Raw genomic sequence first — 27,070 nt, forward strand, 5'->3', positions numbered from 1 at the left:
GGAAGAGGGTAGGAAGGGCGGCGAGTCGGTGCGCGCTCCAAGGACTGGCAGGAGGGAGCCGGGGCGGAGGGGCAGCCTGCCGCCCAAGCAGAGCCCCCAAGTCTGGCTGGCAAAAGCAGAGGGGCCGGACGGAGTGTGTTCCGACAGCAAGCGCGACTTAGCATCTGGGAGGTCATAAGTTAACAGCTCTGCTCAGAAAGCAGGAAGGCTGGAGGACAAAGGGAGGGAGAGTTGCTGAGTCCCCGGACTACAGAGCTCAGTTTGGTGGGGAACAGAGGCGCTCGCCAGCGCCATGTCCCTCGCCCATCCCCCAGCCAAAATCCCAAAGGGAACCAGTTCCTGCCAGGGAACTTGCTCCAACGCTGTGCTTCTGCAGAGCCAAACCTCCGGCAGCGGATCTGACTCCCTCCCGCTGCCACAAGGCCCCTCCTGAAGTGGATCACCTAAGGAGAAGCGAGCTAAGCCTGCCCTTCCTGCCCCCATGCACCTTGCCTACCCACCCCAGCTAATACGCCAGATCCCCAGCACCACAAGCCTGGCAGTGTGCAAGTAGCCCAGACGGGCCACGCCACCCCACAGTGAATCCCGCCCCTAGGAGAGGGAAGAGAAGGTACACACCAGTCTGACTGTGGCCCCAGCGGTGGGCAGGGGGCAGACATCAGGTCTGACTGCGGCCCCGCCCACCAACTCCAGTTATACACCACAGCACAGGGGAAGTGCCCTGCAGGTCCCCACCACTCCAGGGACTATCCAAAATGACCAAACGGAAGAATTCCCCTCAGAAGAATCTCCAGGAAATAACAACAGCTAATGAACTGATCAAAAAGGATTTAAATAATATAACAGAAAGTGAATTTAGAATAATAGTCATAAAATTAATCCCTGGGCTTGAAAACAGTATAGAGGACAGCAGAGAATCTCTTGCTACAGAGATCAAGGGACTAAGGAACAGTCACAAGGAGCTGAAAAACGCTTTAAACGAAATGCAAAACAAAATGGAAACGACGACGTCTCGGATTGAAGAGGCAGAGGAGAGAATAGGTGAACTAGAAGATAAAGTTATGGAAAAAGAGGAAGCTGAGAGAAAGAGAGATTAAAAAAAATCCAGGAGTATGAGGGGAAAATTAGAGAACTAAGTGATACACTAAAAAGAAATAATATACGCATAATTGGTATCCCAGAGGAGGACGAGAGAGGGAAAGGTGCTGAAGGGGTACTTGAAGAAATTATAGCTGAGAACTTCCCTGAACTGGGGAAGGAAAAAGGCATTGAAATCCAAGAGGCACAGAGAACTCCCTTCAGACGTAACTTGAATCGATCTTCTGCACGACATATCATAGTCAAACTGGCAAAATACAAGGATAAAGAGAAAATTCTGAAAGCAGCAAGGGATAAACGTGCCCTCACATATAAAGGGAGACCTATAAGACTCGTGACTGATCTCTCTTTTGAAACTTGGCAGGCCAGAAAGAATTGGCACGAGATCTTCAGTGTGCTAAACAGAAAAAATACGCAGCCGAGAATCCTTTATCCAGCAAGTCTGTCATTTAGAATAGAAGGAGAGATAAAGGTCTTCCCAAACAAACAAAAACTGAAGGAATTTGTCACCACTAAACCAGCCCTACAAGAAATCCTAAGGGGGATCCTGTGAGACAAAGTACCAGAGACATCACTACAAGCATAAAACATACAGACATCACAATGACTCTAAACCCATATCTTTCTATAATAACACTGAATGTAAATGGATTAAATGCGCCAACCAAAAGACATAGGGCATCAGAATGGATAAAAAAACAAGACCCATCTATTTGCTGTCTACAAGAGACTCATTTTAGATCTGAGGACACCTTTAGATTGAGAATGAGGGGATGGAGAATGATCTATCATGCTACTGGAAGCCAAAAGAAAGCTGGAGTAGCCATACTTATATCAGACAAACTAGACTTTAAATTAAAGGCTGTAACAAGAGATGAAGAAGGACATTATATAATAATTACAGGGTCTATCCATCAGGAAGAGCTAACAATTATAAATGTCTATGCGCCGAATACAGGAGCCCTCAAATATATAAAACAATTACTCATAAACATAAGCAACCTTATTGAGAAGAATGTGGTAATTGCAGGGGACTTTAACACTCCACTTACAGAAATGGATAGATCATCTAGACACATGGTCAATAAAGAAACAAGGGCCCTGAATGAGACATTGGACCACATGGACTTGATAGATATATTTAGAACTCTGCATCCCAAAGCAACAGAATATACTTTCTTCTCGAGTGCACATGGAACATTCTCCAAGATAGATCATATACTGGGTCACAAAACAGCCCTTCATAAGTTTACAAGAATTGAAATTATACCATGCATACTTTCAGACCACAATGCTATGAAGCTTGAAATCAACCACAGGAAAAAGTCTGGAAAACCTCCAAAAGCATGGAGGTTAAAGAACACCCTACTAAAAAATGAGTGGGTCAACCAGGCAATTAGAGAAGAAATTAAAAAATATATGGAAACAAACAAAAATGAAAATACGACAATCCAAACGCTTTGGGATGCAGCAAAGGCAGTCCTGAGAGGAAAATACATCGCAATCCAGGCCTATCTCAAGAAACAAGAAAAATCCCAAATACAAAATCTAACAGCACACCTAAAGGAAATAGAAGCAGAACAGCAAAGGCAGCCTAAACCCAGCAGAAGAAGAGAAATAATAAAGATCAGAGCAGAAATAAACAATATAGAATCTAAAAAAACTGTAGAGCTGACCAACAAAACCAAGAGTTGGTTTTTTGAAAAAATAAAATTGACAAACCTCTAGCCAGGCTTCTCAAAAAAGAAAAGGGAGATGACCCAAATAGATAAAATCATCAATGAAAATGGAATTATTACAACCAATCCCTCACAGATACAAACAATTATCAGGGAATACTATGAAAAATTATATACCAACAAATTGGACAACCTGGAAGAAATGGACAAATTCCTAAACACCCACACTCTTCCAAAACTCAATCAGGAGGAAATAGAAAGCTTGAACAGACCCATAACCAGCGAAGAAACTGAATCGGTTATCAAAAATCTCCCAACAAATAAGAGTCCAGGACCAGATGGCTTCCCAGGGGAGTTCTACCAGACATTTAAAGCAGAGATAATACCTATCCTTCTCAAGCTATTCCAAGAAATAGAAAGGGAAGGAAAACTTTCAGACTCATTCTATGAAGCCAGTATTACTTTGATTCCTAAACCAGACAGAGACCCAGTAAAAAAAAGAGAACTACAGGCCAATATCCCTGATGAATATGGATGCAAAAATTCTCAATAAGATACTAGCAAATCGAATTCAACAGCATATAAAAAGAATTATTCACCATGATCAAGTGGGATTCATTCCTGGGATGCAGGACTGGTTCAACATTTGCAAATCAATCAACGTGATACATCACATTAATAAAAAAAAAAAAGAGAGAGAAGAACCATATGATCCTGTCAATCGATGCAGAAAAGGCCTTTGACAAAATCCAGCACCCTTTCTTAATAAAAACCCTTGAGAAAGTCGGGATAGAAGGAACATACTTACACATCATAAAAGCCATTTATGAAAAGCCCACAGCTAACATCATCCTCAATGGGGAAAAACTGAGAGCTTTTTCCCTGAGATCAGGAACTCGACAGGGATGCCCACTCTCACCGCTGTTGTTTAACATAGTGTTGGAAGTTCTAGCATCAGCAATCAGACAACAAAAGGAAATCAAAGGCATCAAAATTGGCAAAGATGAAGTCAAGCTTTCGCTTTTTGCAGATGACATGATATTATACATGGAAAATCCGATAGACTCCACCAAAAGTCTGCTAGAACTGATACATGAATTCAGCAAAGTTGCAGGATACAAAATCAATGTACAGAAATCAGTTGCATTCTTATACGCTAACAATGAAGCAACAGAAAGACAAATAAAGAAACTGATCCCATTCACAATTGCACCAAGAAGCATAAAATACCTAGGAATAAATCTAACCAAAGATGTAAAAGATCTGTATGTTGAAAACTATAGAAAGCTTATGAAGGTAATTGAAGAAGATATAAAGAAATGGAAAGACATTCCCTGCTCATGGATTGGAAGAATATTGTCAAAATGTCAATACTACCCAAAGCTATCTACACATTCAATGCAATCCCAATCAAAATTGCACCAGCATTCTTCTCGAAACTAGAACAAGCAATCCTAAAATTCATATGGAACCACAAAAGGCCCCGAATAGCCAAAGTAATTTTGAAGAAGAAGACCAAAGCAGGAGGCATCACAATCCCAGACTTTAGCCTCTACTACAAAGCTGTCATCATCAAGACAGCATGGTATTGGCACAAAAACAGACACACAGACCAATGGAATAGAATAGAAACCCCAGAACTAGACCCACAAACGTATGGCCAACTCATCTTTGACAAAGCAGGAAAGAACATCCAATGGAAAAAAGACAGTCTCTTTAACAAATGGTGCTGGGAGAACTGGACAGCAACATGCAGAAGGTTGAAACTAGACCACTTTCTCACACCATTTACAAAAATAAACTCAAAATGGATAAAGGACCTGAATGTGAGACAGGAAACCATCAAAACCCTAGAGGAGAAAGCAGGAAAAGACCTCTCTGACCTCAGCTGTAGCAATCTCTTACTCGACACATCCCCAAAGGCAAGGGAATTAAAAGCAAAAATGAATTACTGGGACCTTATGAAGATAAAAAGCTTCTGCACAGCAAAGGAAACAACCAACAAAACTAAAAGGCAAACAACGGAATGGGAAAAGATCTTTGCAAATGACATATCGGACAAAGGGCTAGTATCCAAAATCTATAAAGAGCTCACCAAACTCCACACCCGAAAAGCAAATAACCCAGTGAAGAAATGGGCAGAAAACATGAATAGACACTTCTCTTAAGAAGACATCCAGATGGCCAACAGGCACATGAAAAGATGTTCAACGTCGCTCCTTATCAGGGAAATACAAATCAAAACCACACTCAGATATCACCTCACGCCAGTCAGAGTGGCCAAAATGAACAAATCAGGAGACTATAGATGCTGGAGAGGATGTGGAGAAACAGGAACCCTCTTGCATTGTTGGTGGGAATGCAAATTGGTGCAGCCGCTCTGGAAAGCAGTGTGGAGGTTCCTCAGAAAATTAAAAATAGACCTACCCTATGACCCAGCAATAGCACTGCTAGGAATTTACCCAAGGGATACAGGAGTACTGATGCATAGGGGCACTTGTACCCCAATGTTTATAGCAGCACTCTCAACAATAGCCAAATTATGGAAAGAGCCTAAATGTCCATCAACTGATGAATGGATAAAGAAATTGTAGTTTATACACACAATGGAATACTACATGGCAATGAGAAAGAATGAAATATGGCCTTTTGTAGCAACGTGGATGGAACTGGAGAGTGTGATGCTAAGTGAAATAAGCCATACAGAGAAAGATAGATACCATATGGTTTCACTCTTATGTGGATCCTGAGTAACTTAACAGATACCCATGGGGGAGGGGAAGGAAAAAAAAAAAAAAAAAAGAGGTTAGAGTGGGAGAGAGCCAAAGCATAAGAGACTGTTAAAAACAGAGAACAAACTGAGGGTTGATGGGGGGTGGGAGGGAGGGGAGGGTGGGTGATGGGTATTGAGGAGGGCACCTTTTGGGATGAGCACTGGGTGTCGTATGGAAACAAATTTGACAATAAATTTCATATATTGAAAAAAAAAAGCCAATCAAGAGGCTCAACATTAAATCAGACACAGCTAAAAAGAGAATTAGTGAAATGGAAGTTATACATAAATGTTTGCATTGTGTGAGACTACAACACTGCAATTAAAATCAAGTTTGAGAATTTTTAAGTGTTGATCAAAGAGACTGAGGTGTTCTTAGCCAATTTAAACATAATGAAAACTGTTCTACTGGCGGTAAAAAAAAAAGGGGGGGGAATTCACAGAATTATTTTTGATAAGTAATTCCCTGACATAGTCATTCAAAGCACCTTTCAGTATGGGATAAGATAGGTGTTCGTCTATGCATGTAGCCCCACTCAGGAAAGATATGCCAAAAACTTCAAACAGGGGTCACCTCTGAAGAAGAAAACTGCAGTGCTGGGGGACAGGGAAAAATGGAGTAGCTTTTGTTCCCTGTGAATTCTGTTGCAGTTCTTGGATTATTTAGTTGCGTGTATTACCTATTCATGAAAGGGAATTTTCAAGTTTTCGGAAGATAAAAGACACAGGCTGCATGGCTTCTCAACAGGAAGACAGACGTAAGGAAAATTTTAAGACAAAAGCCTAAAATTGTTGGACAATACAATGGCTTGGACAATGCTCCTCAGAAATTTCCCTGAATACAGCAGGTACGGCGCTAGAGTAAATGGTTGTCATTTCCACATATTTATGTGGGTGGAAGATCTTGAAAACTGAGGGACATTGTAGCAAAGACAACAACTAGCACTGAATGTAATACATCAGCGGACCTCATGCAGACTTTCAGAAATCAATAGACAACATCATATTTTGGAGAAATGTGATGTTAACATGACTCTCAAAAATAAGTGTTTCATGCTTGCTCCTGGTCTTTTGGGCTGTGTTCCCAGGGATCCTGGGTCTCACTCCACTCCTCTGCTGCAGGGGTACTTTCCAGAGAAAGCTGGAGAAGCATAGACAAAGGGATTTTAACAGAGCATACAGAACGTATATTTCAATTTGACTTGTCAAGAGATGTCAGAGACTGAGCTTCTACTGGTCTATGGTTTCTTACCCCAAAAAACAGGAAAGAAGAAACTGTATGATAAATAGAACATTCTTCCATTCATTGAATTCAGTAGCCTATTACAAAAAAGAAAGAAAACTAATGGTTAGACTCATAATACTGCAGTTTAAATTTATGGATTTTACCAAATCATGTTTTATTACAGGAACCACTTTCCCAAACAAAATACAACTTAAAAAATCCTAGCCAATACCAGCTGTGGGATGTTGGGCATATCACTTTTACTCCCTAAATCTCAGATTCCTTTCACAAAACAGGGATTTTTTTAAAAAAACTTCCTCAAAAAGTCCATGTGAGGATTTAATGAAACTATTTAGAACCTGGCGGGAGCCAAGTATCCAGTATCACTATTGTTGCTGTGACTTTATTAATCTGTAATTAACTCTTTATTAGTCTGTAGTCACAAAATCAGGATTGGGTTTACTTTTTATAAATAATCTTAGAAGAAGGGTGCCCAGAGGGCTCAGTCAGTTGAGCATCCAACTTCGGCTCAGGTCATGATCTCACCAGTTTGTGAGTTCGAGCCCCACATTGGGCTCACGCTGTTAGCAAGAGCCCGCTTTGGATCCTCTGTCCCCTTCTCTCTGCCCCACCCCCACTCACGCTTGCTCGCTCTCTCTCAAAAATAAACATTAAAAATTTTTTTTGGTAATAAATAATCTTAGAAGAAAGCTTATTAGAAAATTAATAATAATGGCTAAGTCCATGAAATATTTTCAAGAATTTACAAATGCTTAGTAAGTATTATGAACAAATAAACTAAATTATTTGCTTTTTACAAAGCAAGGAAGTAATTGGGGTGGTGGAGTTAAGACAGAAGTTGGGTGCAGGAGTTTCAACTCTCAAGAACTTAGCTGAGAAGATGAAATTAACCCCCTTGAAATGACAGGTAACAATAAAAAGGAGCATTTTATTCATGATTTGTCCTTTGTCTACATCCAAAAATGATTTTAAAGAGACTCAAGACAATAAGCATGTGCTGCACATAAGCATGTGCTGAATAACACAGTTGAACATAAGCTCTATTCACTTCCTACTAGGCAAAACTTGGTTAATCAAGTTTTATAAGTTTACAGATTTAAAACTATTTAAATTCTTGTTAAGTTTAGAATTCAAAAATTTTAAGCCAATTAGAATGGAATTCTCCCCCAATTAATACAATCCTGCCACACTTGTTATTTTTTCATTAGTAAGACTCTGCCCACATCTCTTATCAAAAAGATACACGTTAAATATTGATGATAACTGTTGAAGCTGGTTGGTGGGTACGTGGGGTCTGTTATGCTATTTGTTCTCCTTCTGTATAGCTTTGAAAGTTTCCAGCATAAAATTATTTTTTTAATGCTTACTTGTGAAAGGAAAATATAAATATAAAGCTGTCTTACTGTCAAAGGGGCAGAAAACATCCAAGGTAGTCAAAGATCAAAACCAAACAAAAACTATAGAAAACACTCTGTATCTAAAGTTAAAATAAAACTGGAAATAAGAGAAAACCATATGCTCCAAACTCCAAGCCACAGATAGAAAAACATTTATTTGCTCAACAAACTGGAAGTATTTACTCAACAAGCTGAAAGTATTTCTGCAAACAGTAAATAAAAACTGTTCTGATACCATATAAACCACTGAGGGCTATGTAGTAATCTTCACAAAAATATCTGGATTCTTTGCCAATCTATATTTTAATAGATTTTAGTTTTATTTTGTTCCATTAATAATGATGAGGCTGTGCTGGTGGCATTTTAAAAAATAATGTAAAAAATAATGTAGTATGACATTTATTTTAAAACAAAATAATTAAAGGTGAAGAACGATGAAGTGCTGCTTCCTTTAGACTTGCTATTGCTGTGCTCGCTTCGGCAGCACATATACTAGACTTGCTATTTCTCTAGCAGTATGGTGGAGCATGCATCTTTTTTATTTTGCATTTATGTGTGTTTTTTATCAGAAAAATAAATCCTATTATTTACCCTATTCATCAAATGCAATATACCCCATGTACTTTGAGCCTGGTGCAGCAATTCAAATGACTAAAAAAAGGTCACCCAAACAGTATTATCCAGGGGCACAAATTGTTGACAAGAGGAGCTGGCATCATGGACTTGGACAATCAGAGACAGAGTCAAGGTGCTGTTACCAGGTTTGTTGACCGTGTAAGTCCAAGGTCCCAGAGTGAGTGAATCTCCATGCAGTAAGTCATACACATGAGTCTTAACCACAACCTCTGATCCTCTCCAGCCAACCAGGAAAAATGCTTCACCTAAGTACTTTTTCTATTAACAAGTTAACATTTTGCCCTAATTTATCAATTTCTGCTATAATCAAACCAAACTTGGCAAACAAAATGCAATTTTATAGGCTAACACATCTAATTATATAAGTTCTCTTCTTTATTACATTCGGTTCACAATCTAAAATGGATTCACACATGGTTAAAAGTAACCAATTGGAAGAAGCTTACGATTCAATGGAACGAACACACAGCAGAACAATCTTACTAGTGAAAAATACATTATTTTTTTCCACAGGGTTTTAAAAATCACTGATTATAGTGAGTGTCCCATATCTTCTGGATCTCCTATCATACAATACTTTTAAATTAAAATAGAGTCAAATTTTTAACTTCGTGATTTTGTATCTTATCATTTTTACAGAAGGCCCTTTTAACAGTTATAAACACATTCTATTTTTTTCCAATTATAAGTTTCTTACAGATTTTTAAATAAATCTATATATTTAGCTCTGCTCCATCTGGAATTTCTGTGGAGAGTAATCACAGCTGGGGCTCTAAAGTACCTAGACAAACTGTAGATTAGAAGCCTGGTCAAAAAAGAGACTAGATAGGGTACATATTGAGATAGTTCAGCACCAAAAACCAGGATAGGAACATAACATTCTCCTAGAACACCACTACTTAATAAGTTAAAGTATACGTTAGGCCTCTTGTACTTTCTAAGATATAAGTGATAGGTTATAGTTTTTCATGCATGAAGGCAAGAAACACTTTTCATGTACAATAAGGTAACTAAGATTACAGTGGAGAATGAGTTCCAGAGCAAGACTGCCTGGATCGATCACCTGCTGTCCTTGGATGGTATTTAAACACCGTGCTCTAGATTCCTCATCTACAAGATGAATAGCAAACAGTCCCTTCTCCTCAGAAGGCTGCTGTGGAAAGCAGTGAAATCGTTCATGTACAGTGCTTTAAACAATGTCTGATACAGTAAGTCCTCAATAAATATTAGCTGCTATTATTTTTATTATTACCTGAGAAAGTATAATAATTCTGCAGGGATAATCGTTACAAGGAAGAGAAACTTCTGAGAGCCCATGTTACAAGTTATAAAGCAATGGTTTGGGTGTGGGAACACATATTCCTATCAAAACAATGTTATCAATTATTAACATAATACATCTAGTCAATTTAACTCATAAGGTACCTAAACTTCAGTTTCTGGTCTGTTTCCTCTTCTGGACAGGAACTGTACAAATGAAAAGTATAGCTTTGAGAAAGAATATGAAACCCTGACATCCACCCAGGAGCCCACAAGAGCCTGCAGCCTTCTGGAAGTACTCAACCCCCTAAAAGGCGGGGGTTGGATGGGGGGAGATGGAATCAACTCAAACTGTTTGCACCACAGAAACATGCTGATTAGTAAACACAGAAATAACAGTCATGTGGCAGGTGATGGGTTACTGCACAAGGCCTCTCTGAACACCCCCCCTCACCCCCACCCCTGTCGGTCCAGCAACAAAAGGGTTGCTGAGGGTTGGTTCTGTGGGTGGAGGCCAGACTGGACCATAATTCTGCCTAGCAAATCTTCTCATGTGAACTTAAACATCTCCCTTAAGATACAGGCAAAATTCTTAGAAGAGGTGTAGCTGGCAACTTTCTGAAAAAGTAGGGCTTGGCAGGGGCTGACACACCTCAAGGTGGCTACTGGGGATGCTACTGGGTGAACATCACCCTTCCTGAATGACTGGTCTTCACTCCCTCCAGCTGGGCCCCCTCTGTTTCTACTCATCTACCATCTGATTTGTCTCTCATGTATGTGCAGCAGACAGGTGAGCAGGGCAGATACCAAAAGAACAACACGTCCTCAAAATTCAAATGTACATCCTGGAATATTTAGAGACAAAATCCCATGATATCTGGAATTTGCTTTAAAATATTCCAGAGGGGGGAAAAAATGAAAGCAGATGGGGACAGATGAAATAAGAACGACAAAACGCCAAACAGTATTGACCCTGGGCGGTGGGTACAGGAGCGTTCATTTAATTATTCTCTGTACTTTGCATATGTTTCAAAATGTGCATTATAAAGGTAATAGATAAATAAATCCATTTTTAAAACTATCAAAATCCCCTTCTAAGTTAGTTTTCCTAGGATCCCCACATCAGCAAACGGGGATACGAAAACTCAAACTCAGATTTTTACTGTTGTAGTTTTCCAAAATCTTCAAGTCCAGAATTCTTGTGACTACTTCTGCTGCTTCCCAGGTGTCTAAAGATAAACACCAAAGGAAGGATAGTGTCAGAGGCATTACTGGTGATGTCACACATCTCGATTCCATGTACCCTCCTGGTAATCCGACTTACCTTTACGCTTTACACTGCAGTACAAAAAGTTAACTATTAAGACTCTCAGAGGCTGCTCAGCAGGAATGTAATGACTGTCACCAGCTCACCTGCTGAAGGTCTCCAGTAGAGACACTGATGATAAGAGTTGGTATAATCATGAAGCAGGCATTGTAAAAAAGCACTCCATATTTGCCTAACTCCTACAAAAACAAAGAAACACTGAATTTTAGAAACACAAAGCATCAAATTTTGAAGGCATTTATATAACTATGTATTTATGCAGAGTTAAAAATCTATTCTGACCAACTCTGTATTGGAATATTTTCAGTAAATTCCTAATGTAAAATGCTTCACCTCAAGCATATCATGATAGCAAAACAAACATTTGTTTTAAACAAAAATGGCAGATAAAATGGATGAATATGGATGGACTCTGAGGCCCACCCATCTCTCACATTCTAATTGTTTTTTTTTTTTAATCATTTTGTCTGCAAAATGAGAGATCTGGAACAAAATTAAGAACATTTAAAATGTTAATATAAACAGAACTCCTTAAAAACATCTGCTCTTTCTGGTAAGGAACAGCAGTGTTAAAATACAAGGTATCTCATTTTCTAATCTTGCATAAATTTACTTTTCATTAAAGTGGCTTCACTACTTCTCCACCATTTTTCATAAAGGGTGACATACTGTGACCCTCAAAAGGCAAAAAACCTGTTTTTGTAAAACTGCCACCAGTAAAAAAACAAAGGGCCCTGCAGAAAAAAACAGTGCAGATAAAAAGCAGCTCACAGAAATGAGTCTATCCGTCAAAGCAAACTCCCTCACTCAACACAAAGAACTTGGAACAAAGCAACATATGCCTGGCTCATCCTCCAGAGCTTCCGGAACAGCTGGGGTGGGGTAAGCGCTGTCCCCCCACCCCCACAGACGTGGAGGCGGCCACATGCAAGAAACGCCCATCTGCCCACCAGTCTCTGGGGAGACCGCTCAGTTACTGACCAGGAGAGGCAGTTCCTGCTGGGCAAGACCTTACAAATGATCCATTCCACAGATGATGAAACTGAGGTTTGGAGAAGTTTAAGGGTCCAAGTCACAACAACCAGTAAGCAGCATAACTTTTATATGTAACCCATACCTTCAGACTCTCAAACTGGAGTGGCTCTCAGAATACCCCTGACTTTGCCTTGGTCACTGATGAGGATAGCAAAAAACACCTTTTAATTTTAATCTGCCTCTCAAAATAATCTCTTTATATATTCTGACTTTGCATCTAAAATAGTGTCTTATTTTCAACCAAAACTTTGTAAGGTAAGGGATAACAAGAACCCATACAAACAAGATAACTGAAAAGAAATTAGTGACTTATAAAGCATATCATGTAAATTAAATTATGTGCCAACTTTACAAATCCATTTCGTTTTTTCATGTAATTTCAGGGGCCAGAGGACAAAGCCTAAAAATCAAAGGAGTGAAGATCTGGTACCTTTGGGTCCATTTTCTGTTTGGTATAAACTCCATTTGCTGCTGTGAAGATATCATTCAGGAATACAAAAATATAGCCTTCCAAGTTAAAGGCAAGGTCAGAACTGGGAGGGAGAACACAAAAGGATGATTATTCAGAAACTCACAACTTGGCCTTCAAGCCTGCCTGTTTTATCTTGCCCTAATCAAATCCACTTGTGATGCTAGTAACCACTTTCTTTTCCTCTGGCATATTTCCCCCCTCTGTGGTTAATTCCTCTGCTTTGCCTCCAGACAAAACAAAACCAGGCCATCAGGTGGCTTCAATTTAATCATGAATGACTTAAAACCAGAGCAACATTAACCACCTTCCTTTAACTGCAAAGCCCTTTCTTTCGCCAACTGATCAAATGGCGTAATAATCGGTGAGCTCTGCTTTTCTGAGGGGAATGATTTGTCCAACCCACCCAGTGGCTTTGCTTATTGTAATAAACAGGGCCATCTCCAGGGGAGATGCCCTGTGGGGACAGCTGGGCAGTGACTGGGGCAAGAGAGGTCGAAAGAGGAACTGACACCTCCATCTGGTGTCCCTCCGATCACATCATCCACCAGCATGCCCCCACCCTGTTTGTCAAAAAGGCAAGGCATCGATCCATTCCTTCTCTGCAATTCCTCTAAGGCTACCTTCTCCTCATTCTTTTGAACATCTTCTTTTCTACTTCCATTTTATATAAATAATACTGGTATAAAAATGTTCGGGGGCACACGGCACAGGGAGAGAAAGAACAGCTGAGTCATGATATGAGTCACCTACTACACTTGATCCTACAGACAGTACCAGACCCATGTCATAATTCATAAATACATATCATCAAGGAGGTTTCCTCTACCCTCTTAGGTTCAGTGACTGGAGCCTGCAAATTTAACTGACAGTAGCTTAACAAGAAAAAAGGAATACAACTTTTATAAAACATTTCACATGTATAGGAGTTCACAAAAAAGAAATGAATCTCAAACAAGTGGTTAGACTCTGGGGCTTATATATCATTTTAACAAAAAAAGACATTTGGATTCCAAGGAACAAATAAATTATGGAGAAAGGACTAGGAAATGCATGGGGGAAACCAATGGAAGATAAGCGTTACTGTAGTAAGGTTTATCTACACAGACTCATCTCGGTGCAGGTCCTCTGTCTCCAGTGAGAACTGCCCTCCTACTCCTGGTGCAGGAGAAGGGGGGCACATTCACAAAGGGAAATTTATGGTCTGCTTTTAGGCAGGAAAGGGGAAGATCGAGAACTCTTCCTACATCTGTTGGTTCTCAATTGCCTTCAGCTCAAAATAATGTTTGTGCCCAAGTGGCATATTTTAGAATGGCATATCCTGATCTCCTGCAACATAAAAATTTGTTTTAAAGAAAGATCATTTCTAACCAAAGAAAAAGAAATAGGCAAAAGTTGTGCCAAAATCTGAATGCAAACTAAACCAGATTTGCTTGAGGCTTCTGCTGGCATTATTAACTACAAATATATTTGTGAGAATGTAAATTAACTTTAGATCATTATAAATCAGAATTCTCTGGCTCAATCACACAAAAAATAAAATCTCTTATAATAAGGGTCTTCCAAATCTCATGCCTATCCACATTTGGCTCCATGTTAAGAAGCGTCTGCTGTTCCACAAAATGGCAAAGAATCCAATGGATAAAAGAGCCAGGTTTCTAGGGGAGTGGAAAGGTGTTGCTCACTTCCTAGGAGAGCCCGAGGGAAATTCCCAGAGTTCTCAGATCTGCTCCGGGGGCCTCAAGTTTCCTAGCACCACTTGTTTAGGCCACTGGTAAAAGCACAGAAATTTGAAAAGAATTCATTTGCTTTAATAAATGAGAGCAAATTCATGGTTAACCCTTTAGTTGTCATTTACGGCTGTTTACAGACATGATATTTTAACTTTATCTGGCCGTGTAACTTGCTTCAGCAAACAAAATGTAAGAGGAAGTAATGCATGGCATTTCCAGGAAAAAGCTTGAAGAGCTGGGGCACGATTCCCCACATGCCCTTTTCCCTCCCTTTGAGGCAGGGGTTCCATCAGCTTGGGTCCCTGAGTAGCTACAATGAGCTGAGCACCTGCAGAGCGTTAACTAATGTTGGTCTGAGTAAGTAGTGTGAGCAGAATATATTTGGTATGTTAATGTGGGAGCTGTTTGTTACAGCAGCATAAACTGGCTCATCTGAGTAAATCAGCTCTACAGTTATTTGCATTTAGACGAGGTGATTTGAATGAGCAGAGAGAAGGTTGGGGGTCACAGCCAGCCTGCAGCTAAGAACTGTGCTTGTCACCCACCTAGATAGTATCCATTCTGTGGGTGCTGAGGATGGGAAAGGTTGAGAAGTACTGTTCCAAGCTGGCTCTTGGGGGAAAGTTAGATGTTTTGGGAACACTACCCTTTGAGCTCATTAGAATATCACATGTGCTAATTATGAGCTGAATTTCTATTCACTGGGTCTGGAAATACGCCTCCGTATACACAGCATCTGAAGCACCATTCCTCACGAAAGCCTTACAGACATTTTTATAAACCATTTTTGTAAAAGTATACAATTGACTCTGAGTAGTTTCCAAATCAAGCTCTAAGAAACTTACAAAAAAGAGGCTGCCCAGGGGACACCTCAAAGCGCTGTGGGAGGAGGCCACTTTCAACAGAGCACCTCCCTCTTTTAGCTACTTTGCTCCTATGATTATCTTGGAACAAAATCTTCACGACTACAACAGGCTCTAAGTGCTGCTGTTTAAAGTCCACATACCAGAGACCTAAAACAGTGCTGAAAGTAGAGGCCAGCTTGCAGAGGGGCTGAACTCAGCCACAGATAGGACTGGGGACAGGGATGTTACAGATGAAAATGTAAATAATAAACTTTGGTTAGGCAAGGGACTAACCACATTTATAATAATAAAAAAACAAAACAAATAAATTGCTCATATCTGTCACCATCTGGCGTGATGTATTTTCTAATCTGTTTCTTTTACTTATTGTCTGTCTCCACCAACTAGAATGGAAGCTCCGTGCAGGCAAGGTTTCTTGTCTGTTTTGTTAACAGCTGGACTCCCCAGCACCTAGAATGATGCCTGGTGTATAGTACACACTCAACATGTATTTGGTGAACTTGGCCACATGCTAGAGTAAACCCCAGTTTTCTATCTCATTTCATTCTCACAAAGACACTAGTAGGTGGGTCTGTTCTAACCTCCATTGCATAGTCGAAATAACTGGGGTGCGGGCAGGCTAAATCACTTGTCCTGGTTGTACAGCTAGTAAGCAAGGAGACTAGAATAAGAGAATATCCATGCCCTTATTTAATTTGCAATCAATGATCCAGAACTCTTCTTTCTCAATCAGTTAAGGAAACTAATTTAACTGAAATTCATCCACTCTGCATTCTTCCCTTCACTCAGGTAGGGTTTTTTTTTTTTTTTTCCTATTCTTTACTGTACACATGAGTAAAACTGAGGCACAGAGAGGCTGAGAAACGGCTGACAAGGGGCTGGGCTAAGTTTTGGACCCAGGGAATATAACTGTACATATGCTTTAAGCACCAGGCTATAAAAGCCAGGAGTCTAGGGCGCCTGGGTGGCTCAGTCAGTTAAGCATCTGTCTTCGGCTCAGGTCATGATCTCACAGTGAGTTCGAGCCCTGCATCGGGCTTCATGCTGACAGCTCAGAGCCTGCAGCCTGCTTCAGATTCTGTGTCCCCCTTTCTCTCAGCCCCTCCCCTGCTTGCACTCTGTCTCTCTCTGTCTCTCAAAAATAAATAAACATTAAAAAAAAATCTATTTAAAAGCCAGGAGTCTGAGCGTCTGCTTTCAAATGCAAACTTGGAGTCCGAATTCCTGGTCTTACATATTAACAAATATGATACTATAATTGACCCTGAACAACACAGGTTTGAACTGTGCTGGTCCATTTATCCATGCATTTTTTTTTTTCAATAAATACAGTACAATATTGTATTTGTATTTTGTATTTGTATTTGTAAATGTAAATGTATTTTCTCTTCCTTATGATTTTCTTAACATTTTTCTTTAGTTTGCTTTACTTTAGGAATACGGTATATGAAACATATAACATACAAAATATGTGTTAATTGGCTATGTTATCAGTAAGACTTCCAGTCAACAATAGGCTATTAGTAGTGAAGTTTTTAGGGAGTTGAAAGTTATACTTGGATTTTCCACGGAGGGAGGGGGAGTGGGAGGGAGTGCAGTTGGCACCCTTAATCCCCGTGTTGTTCAAGGGTCAACTTAGTCATGCACTGGTATTGGCTCCTGTCCCAGATATACAAATACATTTAATTAGAGTACCCCACCTGGGAAACAGACTGCTAAGGCATCACAGGTGATAAAACAAATCAGCATACAAGGGCTTTATAAAGCTGTTATTCTTGACCAAATGCCCAAGAACTTTTCAAGTAAATTTTTTGTACTGAAGACAAACATTCAGTAATAAAAGCAAGTAGTTTACTCCTTTTTATGAAAAAAAGCTATATTCATATCTTCTAATGTTCCCTTTATACATTCTCAGAAATGTTCCGGCCAAGTTAGAACCCAGTCTGACTTTCACAGGAACACATGGGGAACCCACTAACATCAACAGACTTGTCTCCTGGCTGCTCAATTCAACTGCAGCCAGATGGAAAATGGAAAATGAGGGCGGGGTGGGGCCTATTGTCAAAGGCACAAAGAAGTTACTGAACAGAAGCAGTCCAGAGTCTTACCCAGCTGCTATGAAAGCACCAAGTATGATGGTAAAAACACTGACGATGATGTTCAAGGAATAGTGTTTCCTGGGATAAATAGATGGAAAGATGATAGAGAAGGAAAGAAAAAGGAAAAAATATAGATTATAATTCTTAAACTGAAAATACACATTGCCCACAGTTTTATAGCTAAAATCTAACGGACATCGCTTTACAGAGAGAAAGCACTGTAAGTATCTGTAAGAGGATTAATAAATCAGACCAAATGTCTTTTTTAAACAGTTGTTTAATTTAATTATAAGTGTATTTCTCTGTTCTCATTAGAAAGATGCTGTGACAGAATGCACAAGGGCCCCTGCCGACAGTTCTAGATGGTCTTATGTCAAGCATCCAAAGACTAAGATAAAATTCAACATAGGACTTAGAACATTGGGCCATCATCCAAATTCCATTGCTAAATAATCTTCCTAAGCAAAATCAGGAACCATCTTTTCTGATACTGGCCTGAGTATCTTTATGAGAAATTTTTAAACTAACATTATAAAAATTAATTTATTCCTATGTTCTCTTGTAATCACTACATCAGAATGGATTTTCATGACTTCCTGCATTCCTATTCTATATGTACACATGGAGAATTTTTCCTCTGTATTCCTGTCAGGGTATATTCCAGCTGGCTCAGGAAACATACTTACATCTGTTTGGGGATTGTTGGGGTTTTTTTTTTAATAATTTTCTATTATAAACACATATTATTAGTCTACTATAAAATCACAAGCAAAAAAATCACTCATGTTCTTATGGAATCATGGAAACAGGAGACTGCTTTTAAATGAATAAACCATTTGTCCTTAAGTTATTGCTACTAGCAATTCAAATTGACTATTTGGAAAAACAATTAGATATTGAGAACTTGCTAAGCAAAAATAATATGGGATGAGGGGAAAGGACATGAGAGGAACAGAGGAAACACAAAAATCACCCAAGTATGATGGTTTCCAGGAGTAAAGTAAGTGGAATGGTAAATTTCCTGAGCACGGTGAACATCGGCAAACTGTTGGGAAAAGATTCAAGTATAGTAACATCAGACACCAAGTATTTTTTTCACATGCTTTACATTTTTAATTAAGCCCACTAACTTTCCAAATTAAATATAAGAAATTAACCTTAATTCTCACATATAACACCAATAAATCACATTAAATAATAGAAATGGAGATTTAGTAGCTTCATGCCACTTTTGCTTATTAGCAATTTTTTTCACTTGCTAGCAATTTTTAAAAATCATGTTATCCAACTACTGCAAACATTGTGCTAAAACTACAAAGACTATGCTAAAATACCGTATGCAGTATACACCAACACACCCTTTGGCAAATTAAGTTGGAATTATGTATCAACAGTCATTAAGTGCTAACCTTGGACCTAATGATTTCTTTTTGGGAAATTCAGCCCAAGGTAATAATACAAAAGAAAGAAAAAAACCAGGTGCGCAAATGTGTTCATTACAACAGTGTCTTTGGAGAAAACATCAGAAACAACCTAAAAGTCATACAATAAGGGGCGCCTGGGTGGCTCAGTAAGTTAAGCATCTGACTTCGGCTCAGGTCATGATATTGCGTTTGTGGGTTTGAGCCCTGCAGCAGCAGGCTCTGTGCTGACAGCTCAGAGCCTGGAGCCTGCTTTGGATTCTGTGTCTCCCTTTCTCTCTGCCCCTCCCCTGCTCACTCTCTGTCTCTCTCTGTCTCTTAAAATATAAAATAAAACGTTAAAAAAAAGTCACACAATAAGACAGTGATAAAATATATGATTAATCTATTTGAGAGAACACTACACATTAACTCTAGAATGTAAAACTTTATACCACTATTGTAAAATAAATATTAAATAAAACAAGGAGAATACATAACTATATAGAAGCTACAACTGTAACATGATACATTGTACATATGGGGAAACACTGAAATCAATATTTAAAGTAGTATGTTAGAAGATAAAGAGTTGAGTTATTTTTTCCTCAAAACTTTATGTAATGAGGCTATATTCATTGCCTTTTAAAAATACTTAAGAACTTTCAGTGGGGCCTCAAAACTCAGAGATTCCAAAACACAGCTCAATACACACCCAAAAAAACTGACTAAGCTGGAACAGCCAACCTCCACCTGCTTCCAGATGTCACCCTGAGAAGATGGTGACCTGGAGAAAGAAAGTCACAACCACAGCCAGGACAGCAGTGACCATCTCCTCCGGACCAGACCTGTGGAGGGGTTCCATGTGATCAATGATGCCACAACCAGAGAACAAGTACAGAAAGAATTTTCAGGAACTTTATACCCACACTTAAAGATATCTTATTAGGGGTGCCTGGGTGGCTCAGTTGGTTAAGCGGCCGACTTCGGCTCAGGTCATGATTTCGTGGTCCGTGAGTTTGAGCCCTGTGTCGGGCTCTGTGCTGACAGCTCAGAGCCTGGAGCCTGTTTCAGATTCTGTGTCTCCCTCTCTCTGACCCTCCCCCATTCATGCTCTGTCTCTCTCTGTCTCAAAAATAAATAAACATTAAAAAAAAAAAAAAGATCTCTTATGAGACGGATTAGAACTACCTTTTTCAAAGCACCCAAAAAGTCAATTAATTCCAAAAAGTATTTTTAATGATGCCTTTTAAAAGCAAGTAAGTTATACTTAATGATGAAAAGCTGACTGTTTCCCCTTAAGATCAGTAATAAGACCAGAATGTTTGCTCTCAACACTACATCAATTCAACATATACTTGGGATTCTAGAAGAGGCAATTAAACTGAAAAAAAAAAAAAAAAAAGATACTGTTTAGAAAGCAAGAAATAAAGTTATCCCTATTTGCAAATGACACGTAAAGAAAATCCTAAGGAATCCACTAAAGAGTCATCATAATGAATAGTTAAGCAAGAGTGCAGGAAAAAAACTGCATATACAAAAATCAATTACATTTCTATATATATTGCAATGAGCAATCCAAAAAGGAAATTAAAACAATTCCATTAATGATAGCATCAAAAGAACAAAATTCTTAGGAATAAATTTAAGAAAATAAGTGTAAGACTTGTACACTAAAAACTACAAAATATTGTTAGAGGATTAAAGAAGCGTTAAGTGGAAAGATACTCCATGTTTCTGGATCAATAGGCTTAAAATTGTTAAAGTATTGGAAATACTCCCAAATAGATCTATAGTTTCAACACAATCCTATCAAAATCTCAGTTGGCTTTTTTCCCCCCAGAAATTAACAAGCTGATGTTAAAACTGATATGGTGAGGCACCTGGCTGGCTCAGACAGTACAGCATGAGACTCTTGATCTCAGGGTCATGAGTTCAAGCCCCATACTGGGTATGGAGCCTACTTAAAATAAAGATTGGGGCACCTGAGTGGCTCACTCGGTTGAGTATCTGACTCTTGTTTTCAGTTCAGGTCATGATCCCAGGGTCGTGGGATTGAGCCCCACATTGGGCTCTGAGCTGAGCATGGAGCCTACTTAAGATTCTCTCCCTGTCCCTGTCCCTGTCCCTGTCCCTCTCCCTCTCTCTCTCTCTCCCCCACCCACCCCATGCCCCTTTCCCCAGCTTGCACTTTTTCTCTATCTAAAATTTAAAAAATCTATAAAAAATAAAGATTAAAAAATCAAAATATGGTCATGCAAGAAAGCTAAAACAAGAAAGCTAAACCAGAAAGCTAGAACAATCTTGAAAAAGAATAAAGTTGGCAGACCCAATGTCAAAACTTATTACAAAGGTACAGTAATTAGCACTATCTAGTTATTGATTATAGACATGTAATCAAAGGAATAGGATTAAGAATCTAGAAATAAATCCATACAATTATGGTCAACTCATTTTCAACAAGGGTTCCAAGACAATACAATGGGGAAAGAAAAGTCTTTTCAACAAATGGTGCTGGGACAACTGAATATGCATCCACATGCAAAAGAATGAATTTGAACCCCTTTCTCACACCACATACAAGAATTTATCACATATCAAAGACCTAAATATGGGAGCTAAAATTATTAAAATTTTGAAGAAAGCATAGGGATAAATCTTCATGACCTTGGATTAGGCAGTCTTCTTAGATATAATACCAAAAGTACAAGCAGCAAAAGATAGACTTGATAAATTAGACTTCATCAAAATTTTCAACTTTTATAAATGGATAATCAGAAGGTGATATATTCAAACAATTGAATATTATTTAGCCTTAAAAAAGTAATAGGGGTGCTTGCCTGGCACAGTTGGCAGAGCATGTGACTCATGATTTTGGGGTTGTGAGTTCAAGCCCCAGGGTGGATGTAGAGATTACTTTAAAAATAAAATCTTTTAAAAAGAGAATAAAATTCTTATACATGCTACAACAGGAGTGAACCTTGAAAACATTATACTAACTGAAATAAGCCGTAACTTAAAAAAAAAAAACCAGATTGTATCATTTCACTTGTATGAAATATCTGGAGTAGGCAAGTTAATTGAGACAGAATGTAATATAAAGGTTATCTGTGGCTGGAAGCATGAGAAAATTAGCAGTTTTTTTTTTTTTTTAATTTTTTTTTTCAACGTTTATTTATTTTTGGGACAGAGAGAGACAGAGCATGAACGGGGGAGGGGCAGAGAGAGAGGGAGACACAGAATCGGAAACAGGCTCCAGGCTCTGAGCCATCAGCCCAGAGCCTGGCGCGGGGCTCGAACTCACGGACCGCGAGATCGTGACCTGGCTGAAGTCGGACGCCCAACCGACTGCGCCACCCAGGCGCCCCTGGCAGTTATTTTTTAATGGGTACAGAGCTTCAGTTTAAGATGATGTTAAAGTTCAAGGAATAGATACTGAAGATGGTTGCTCAACATGTGAATATACTGAATGCCAATGAACCATATACTTAAAAATGGTTAAAATGGTTAAAATGGTAACCATTTGGGGCGCCTGGGTGGCGCAGTCGGTTAAGCGTCCGACTTCAGCCAGGTCACGATCTCGCGGTCCGCGAGTTCGAGCCCCGCGTCGGGCTCTGGCCTGATGGCTCGGAGCCTGGAGCCTGTTTCCGATTCTGTGTCTCCCTCTCTCTCTGCCCCTCCCCCGTTCATGCTCTGTCTCTCTCTGTCCCAAAAATAAATAAACGTTGGAAAAAAAAAATTAAAAAAAAATAAATAAATAAAATGGTAACCATTTTATGTTACATATATTTTACCTTAATTGTTAATTTTATGTTACATATATTTTACCTTAATTGTTAATTAAATTTTTAAAAACCTAAAACTTTTGTGTTTCAAAGTATACCATTAAGAGAGTAAAAAGACAACCTACAAAATAAGAGAAAACTTTGCAATCTTGTGTGTTAAGTGTTAAGGGACTTGTATATAAAGTACATAAAGAGGACTTACAGCTTAATAATAAAAAGATGAATAACCATATTAAAAATACGCAGAAGATCTGAATAGATATTTCTCTAAAATATATCTATATCTATATAGATAGATGGCCAATAAGCACATGAAAAGATGCTCAATACCATTAGTCATCAGAGAAATGGAATCAAAACCATGAGATACTACTTCACAACTACTAGAACAGCCATAATCAGAACAACAGACAATAACAAATTTGGCAAGAATGTAGACAAGTTGCAGCCCTCTTACATGGCTGGTGGACTGTAAACTGGTATAGCTACTTTGAGAAATAGTTTGACGTTCCACAAAATGTTAAACAGAGAACTGCCATATGACCAGCAATCCTACTCCTAGGCATAAATCCAATCAATGGCAATCCCATTCTTCAATGAAGTCATCCTTGTCTCCTTTCTTTCTCCCACACATGTTATTTATCAGGAAATTGTGTTGGCTGGTCCTTCACAATATATCCAGAACCTAGATTGTGGCCTGAACATAACCTTTACCATTAAAAACAACCAGGGGAGGGGTGCCTGGGTGGCTCAGATAGTTCAGCGTCCAACTTTTGATTTTTGCTCAGGTCATAATCCCAGGGTCATGGGATGGAGCCCTACATCAGGCCTGCTTAAGATTCTCTCTCTCTCCCCTGCCCCTCTCCCCTGCTCATGTGCTCTCTCTCTCTCCCTCCAAAATAATAAAATAAAATAAAATACAATAAAATACAATACAATACAATACAATACAATACAATACAATACAATACAATACAATAAAATAAAATAAAATAAAATAAAAATAAACAAGGGATCCTTGGAGAATGGCAGGAAAAGTTCAAGATAAGCCTGGGACATCATGTGCCAGAAAGCAAGGAACTAACCAGAGCACTGGGGCCCTAGAACATAAAAACCAACTCATAGGGGCTCCCATTGGCCTGAGATGGGATAATGTGAGCATCAAAAGAATTATGTATATAATTAACTAAAAATATCAAGTAAATGAAATAGATCAATAGAATATACTAGAGCACCCAGAAATATACCCACACAAATACAGTCAACTGACCTTTGACAAAGGAGCAACCATAATTTAATGGAGAATGGATGGTCTTTTCAACAAATCATGCTAAAACAACTAGACATCTACATGCAAAAAATGGAATCTAGACAGACCCTACACCTTTCACAAATAAACTCAAAATAGACCATATGCTTAAATGTAAAATGCAACCTATCAAACTCCTGGAAAATAGCACAGGACAAAATGTAGGTGATGGGGTACAGCAATGAGTTGGGTTTTTTTTATCTTTAAAGACATTTTTTAATGTTTTATTTTATTTTTTGAGAGTGGGGGGAGAGAGGGAGAGTGGGGGAGGAACAGAGACAGAGGGAGACAGAATCCCAAGGAGGCTCCAGACTGCAAGCTGTCAGCACAAAGCCCAACACGGGGCTCTAACCCACGCACCATGAGATCATGACCTGAGCCAAAGTTGGACACTTAACCAACTCAGCCACCAGGCACCCCTAAGATTTTATTAAGTAATCTCTACACCCAACATGGGATTCAAACTTACAACCCCAAGATCAAAAGTCATATGCTCCACCAACTGAGCCAGCCAGACACCCCTCAACAATGAGTTTTTAAATACAACACCAAAAGCATGAACCATGAGAGAAAAAAATGATATGGAACTTCATTAAAATTTAAAACTTCTCTGAAAGACAACACTAAGAGAACAAAAAGACAAAACTACAGACTGAAAGAAAATACTTGCAAAACACAGATCTGACAAAAGACTTCTATCAAGTAAATGGAAATTCATGAGTTTATAATGATTATAGTAAAAAAAAACAAGCAAAAACTCTCACTGGTCACCACTGAAGGTGACAGGACACTAATTTATTATACTGAACATGTATAAATAAAGCTTACATCCTGCCTTTCTTGTGTGAAATGGTGAAAGTTTGTATTTATTAAAGAAGTTTGCATAATACATGAAGACAGTGTGATCTGCAACTTGTAATGAAATAATGGATCTAGAAAGTCATCATCAATGAATCTAAAACCATTTGGTGAAAGACTGATGGGAGTGCCTGGGTGGCTCAGTCAGTTAGGCATCTGACTTCAGCTCAGGTCATGATCTCACGGTTTATGAATTTGAGCCCCATGTCGGGCTCTGTGCTGACAGTCAGATCCAGGAGCCGTCTTTGGATCCTTGTCTCCCTCTCTCTCTGCCCCTCCCTCACTCATTCTCATTCTGTCTCTCTCTCTCAAAAATGAATAAAACATTAAAAAAGGAAGGAAGGAAGGAAGGAAGGAAGGAAGGAAGGAAGGAAGGAAGGAAGGAAGGAAGAGAGAGAGAAAGAAAGAAAGAAAGAAAGAAAGAGAAAGAGAAGAAAGAAAGAAAAAGAGAAAGAAAGAAAGAAAGAAAGAAAGAAAGAAAGAAAGAAAGAAAGAAAGAAAGAAAGAAAGAAAGAAAGAAAGAAAGAAAGGTTGGCTGACTGACAGGGCACTTTCTAATGAAGGGACCAGACTGACCCCTTAAAATCATTAAAAGGGGAATCAATCAATGTAATATCATTATAAGTAGGTCACTTGAGGAAATCTTTATGGGTGTTAGATACTGCAGTGATAGATTTCACAGACTTATACACAGGCCAAAACTTATCAGTTGTGCATTATAATTATGTACAGTTTATTTTATACCAATTATACCTCAAAAAGGGTTTTTTTAAAAAAGTGGGCTAGGGGTACCTGGGTGGCTCAGTCGGTTAACAGTCCAAAGCTATGATCTCACAGTTCATGGGATCAAGCCCCATGTGCTTGGTATTCTCTCTCTCCCTCTCCCTCTGTCCCTCCTCTGCTCGTGCTCTCTCTCAAAATAAAGAAAATAAACATTTTTTTAAGAAGTGGGCTAAAACATTATGTGCCCCATGATGCAATAGAAAGAACCCAACTTCACCAATAAACTGATCTTGTCTGAAAAACTGAACCTAATATGATCAAAGCAGTAGAACCAGCTACCAGTTTATGGAAAATATGAGGCACAGCAGAACACATTACATGACACCACATGAACAATCTTTCTTCCTCCTTACTCTCATTTTCTGGTTAACTCTCTTCTCCTAGAAACCCCACGGCATTTGAGAAGCCCTCTTCTCCAAATGCATGTAGGGAAGTGTTTAAGAACACTTGTAATAAAGATGTTTCTAACATTGCTACCTTGAGAATAGTGTTGTATCAATGAATGGAAGTTATACTCATTCTTCAATGCATGTAGAGCCTTTCAGAACACCTATAATAAGTATGCTTCTAAAATCACTTTTAAAAAAAAAAAGAAGAGGGGCACCTGGGTGGCTCAGTCGGTTAAGCGTTCAACTCCTGATCTCAGCTCAGGTCTTGAGTTCAAGCCCCTCATTGGGCTCTACACTGGGGGTGAAGCCTACTTTTAAAAAAGAAGAGGATGAAGAAGGTGGGGAGGGGAGGAGGGGGAGGGAAAAGGGAGGAGGGGGGAGAAAGAGGGGTGGGGGAAGGAAGAGGAAGAAGGAAGCAAAGCCTTCATCTGTGAAGCGGAGACCCCTGATGCAAGGAGTGAGCAGCTGTCAGTGTTAACCGAAACCATTCCCCACAGCTGCAGGTGAACTCACTCAGAGACAAGCCAATAAGATCCATGGTAACACAGCAATAGCACCTAACTCCGGAAGCTTTAATGCAAATTTGATACAATTAAGGAAAACCGTCCCAATCCCAGAAAGAAACAAAACAACAACAAAAAAAAAACTAAAATGTATAACTAAAACCAGTATTTCACATTTTATTTTCCACAACTACAATCTGTCCTTTCCAAATAAGAGGAAAGATGAGAGGTCTACTTTCTGTTGTCAGTTTTATATGTCCTTCTTCTGGTCTACCTTCCACCTGCCCCCTTTTTACTCTCACTATACAAATAGGGCTTTCCTCAATCTCATGTAATATTTTGAAAAAATCAAACTTGGTCTTTGTATTGTACCATTAGAAACAAACGAGTGAAGAACCTCCCATCAACCATTCCCCTGCACCATA

At 39.1% G+C, this 27,070-nt stretch overlaps 1 protein-coding gene across 3 annotated transcripts in view; it reads right to left on the reverse strand.

Annotated features, from left to right (window-relative positions):
• Positions 1-27,070, reverse strand: part of SLC35D2 (solute carrier family 35 member D2) — a 61,480-nt gene that overhangs the window by 20,650 nt on the left and 13,760 nt on the right. For 2 of the 3 annotated variants that reach the window (XM_086685178.1, XM_086685180.1), the window contains 5 exons: positions 18,592-18,663; positions 17,628-17,696; positions 12,882-12,984; positions 11,503-11,595; positions 6,803-6,870 (listed from right to left, as the gene is read on the reverse strand). In XM_086685178.1, coding sequence (XP_086541304.1) covers positions 6,803-6,870; positions 11,503-11,595; positions 12,882-12,984; positions 17,628-17,696; positions 18,592-18,663 — 405 coding nt within the window. Of the gene's footprint in view, positions 1-5,587; positions 6,692-6,802; positions 6,871-11,502; positions 11,596-12,881; positions 12,985-17,627; positions 17,697-18,591; positions 18,664-27,070 lie in introns of those variants that run through there. The other variant, XM_086685179.1, reaches the window with a different exon arrangement.

The sequence above is a fragment of the Puma concolor genome, chromosome D4 (assembly GCF_028749965.1).
Source record: "Puma concolor isolate L17-30 chromosome D4, mPumCon1.1.hap2, whole genome shotgun sequence".
Classification (NCBI taxonomy): Eukaryota; Metazoa; Chordata; class Mammalia; order Carnivora; family Felidae; genus Puma; species Puma concolor.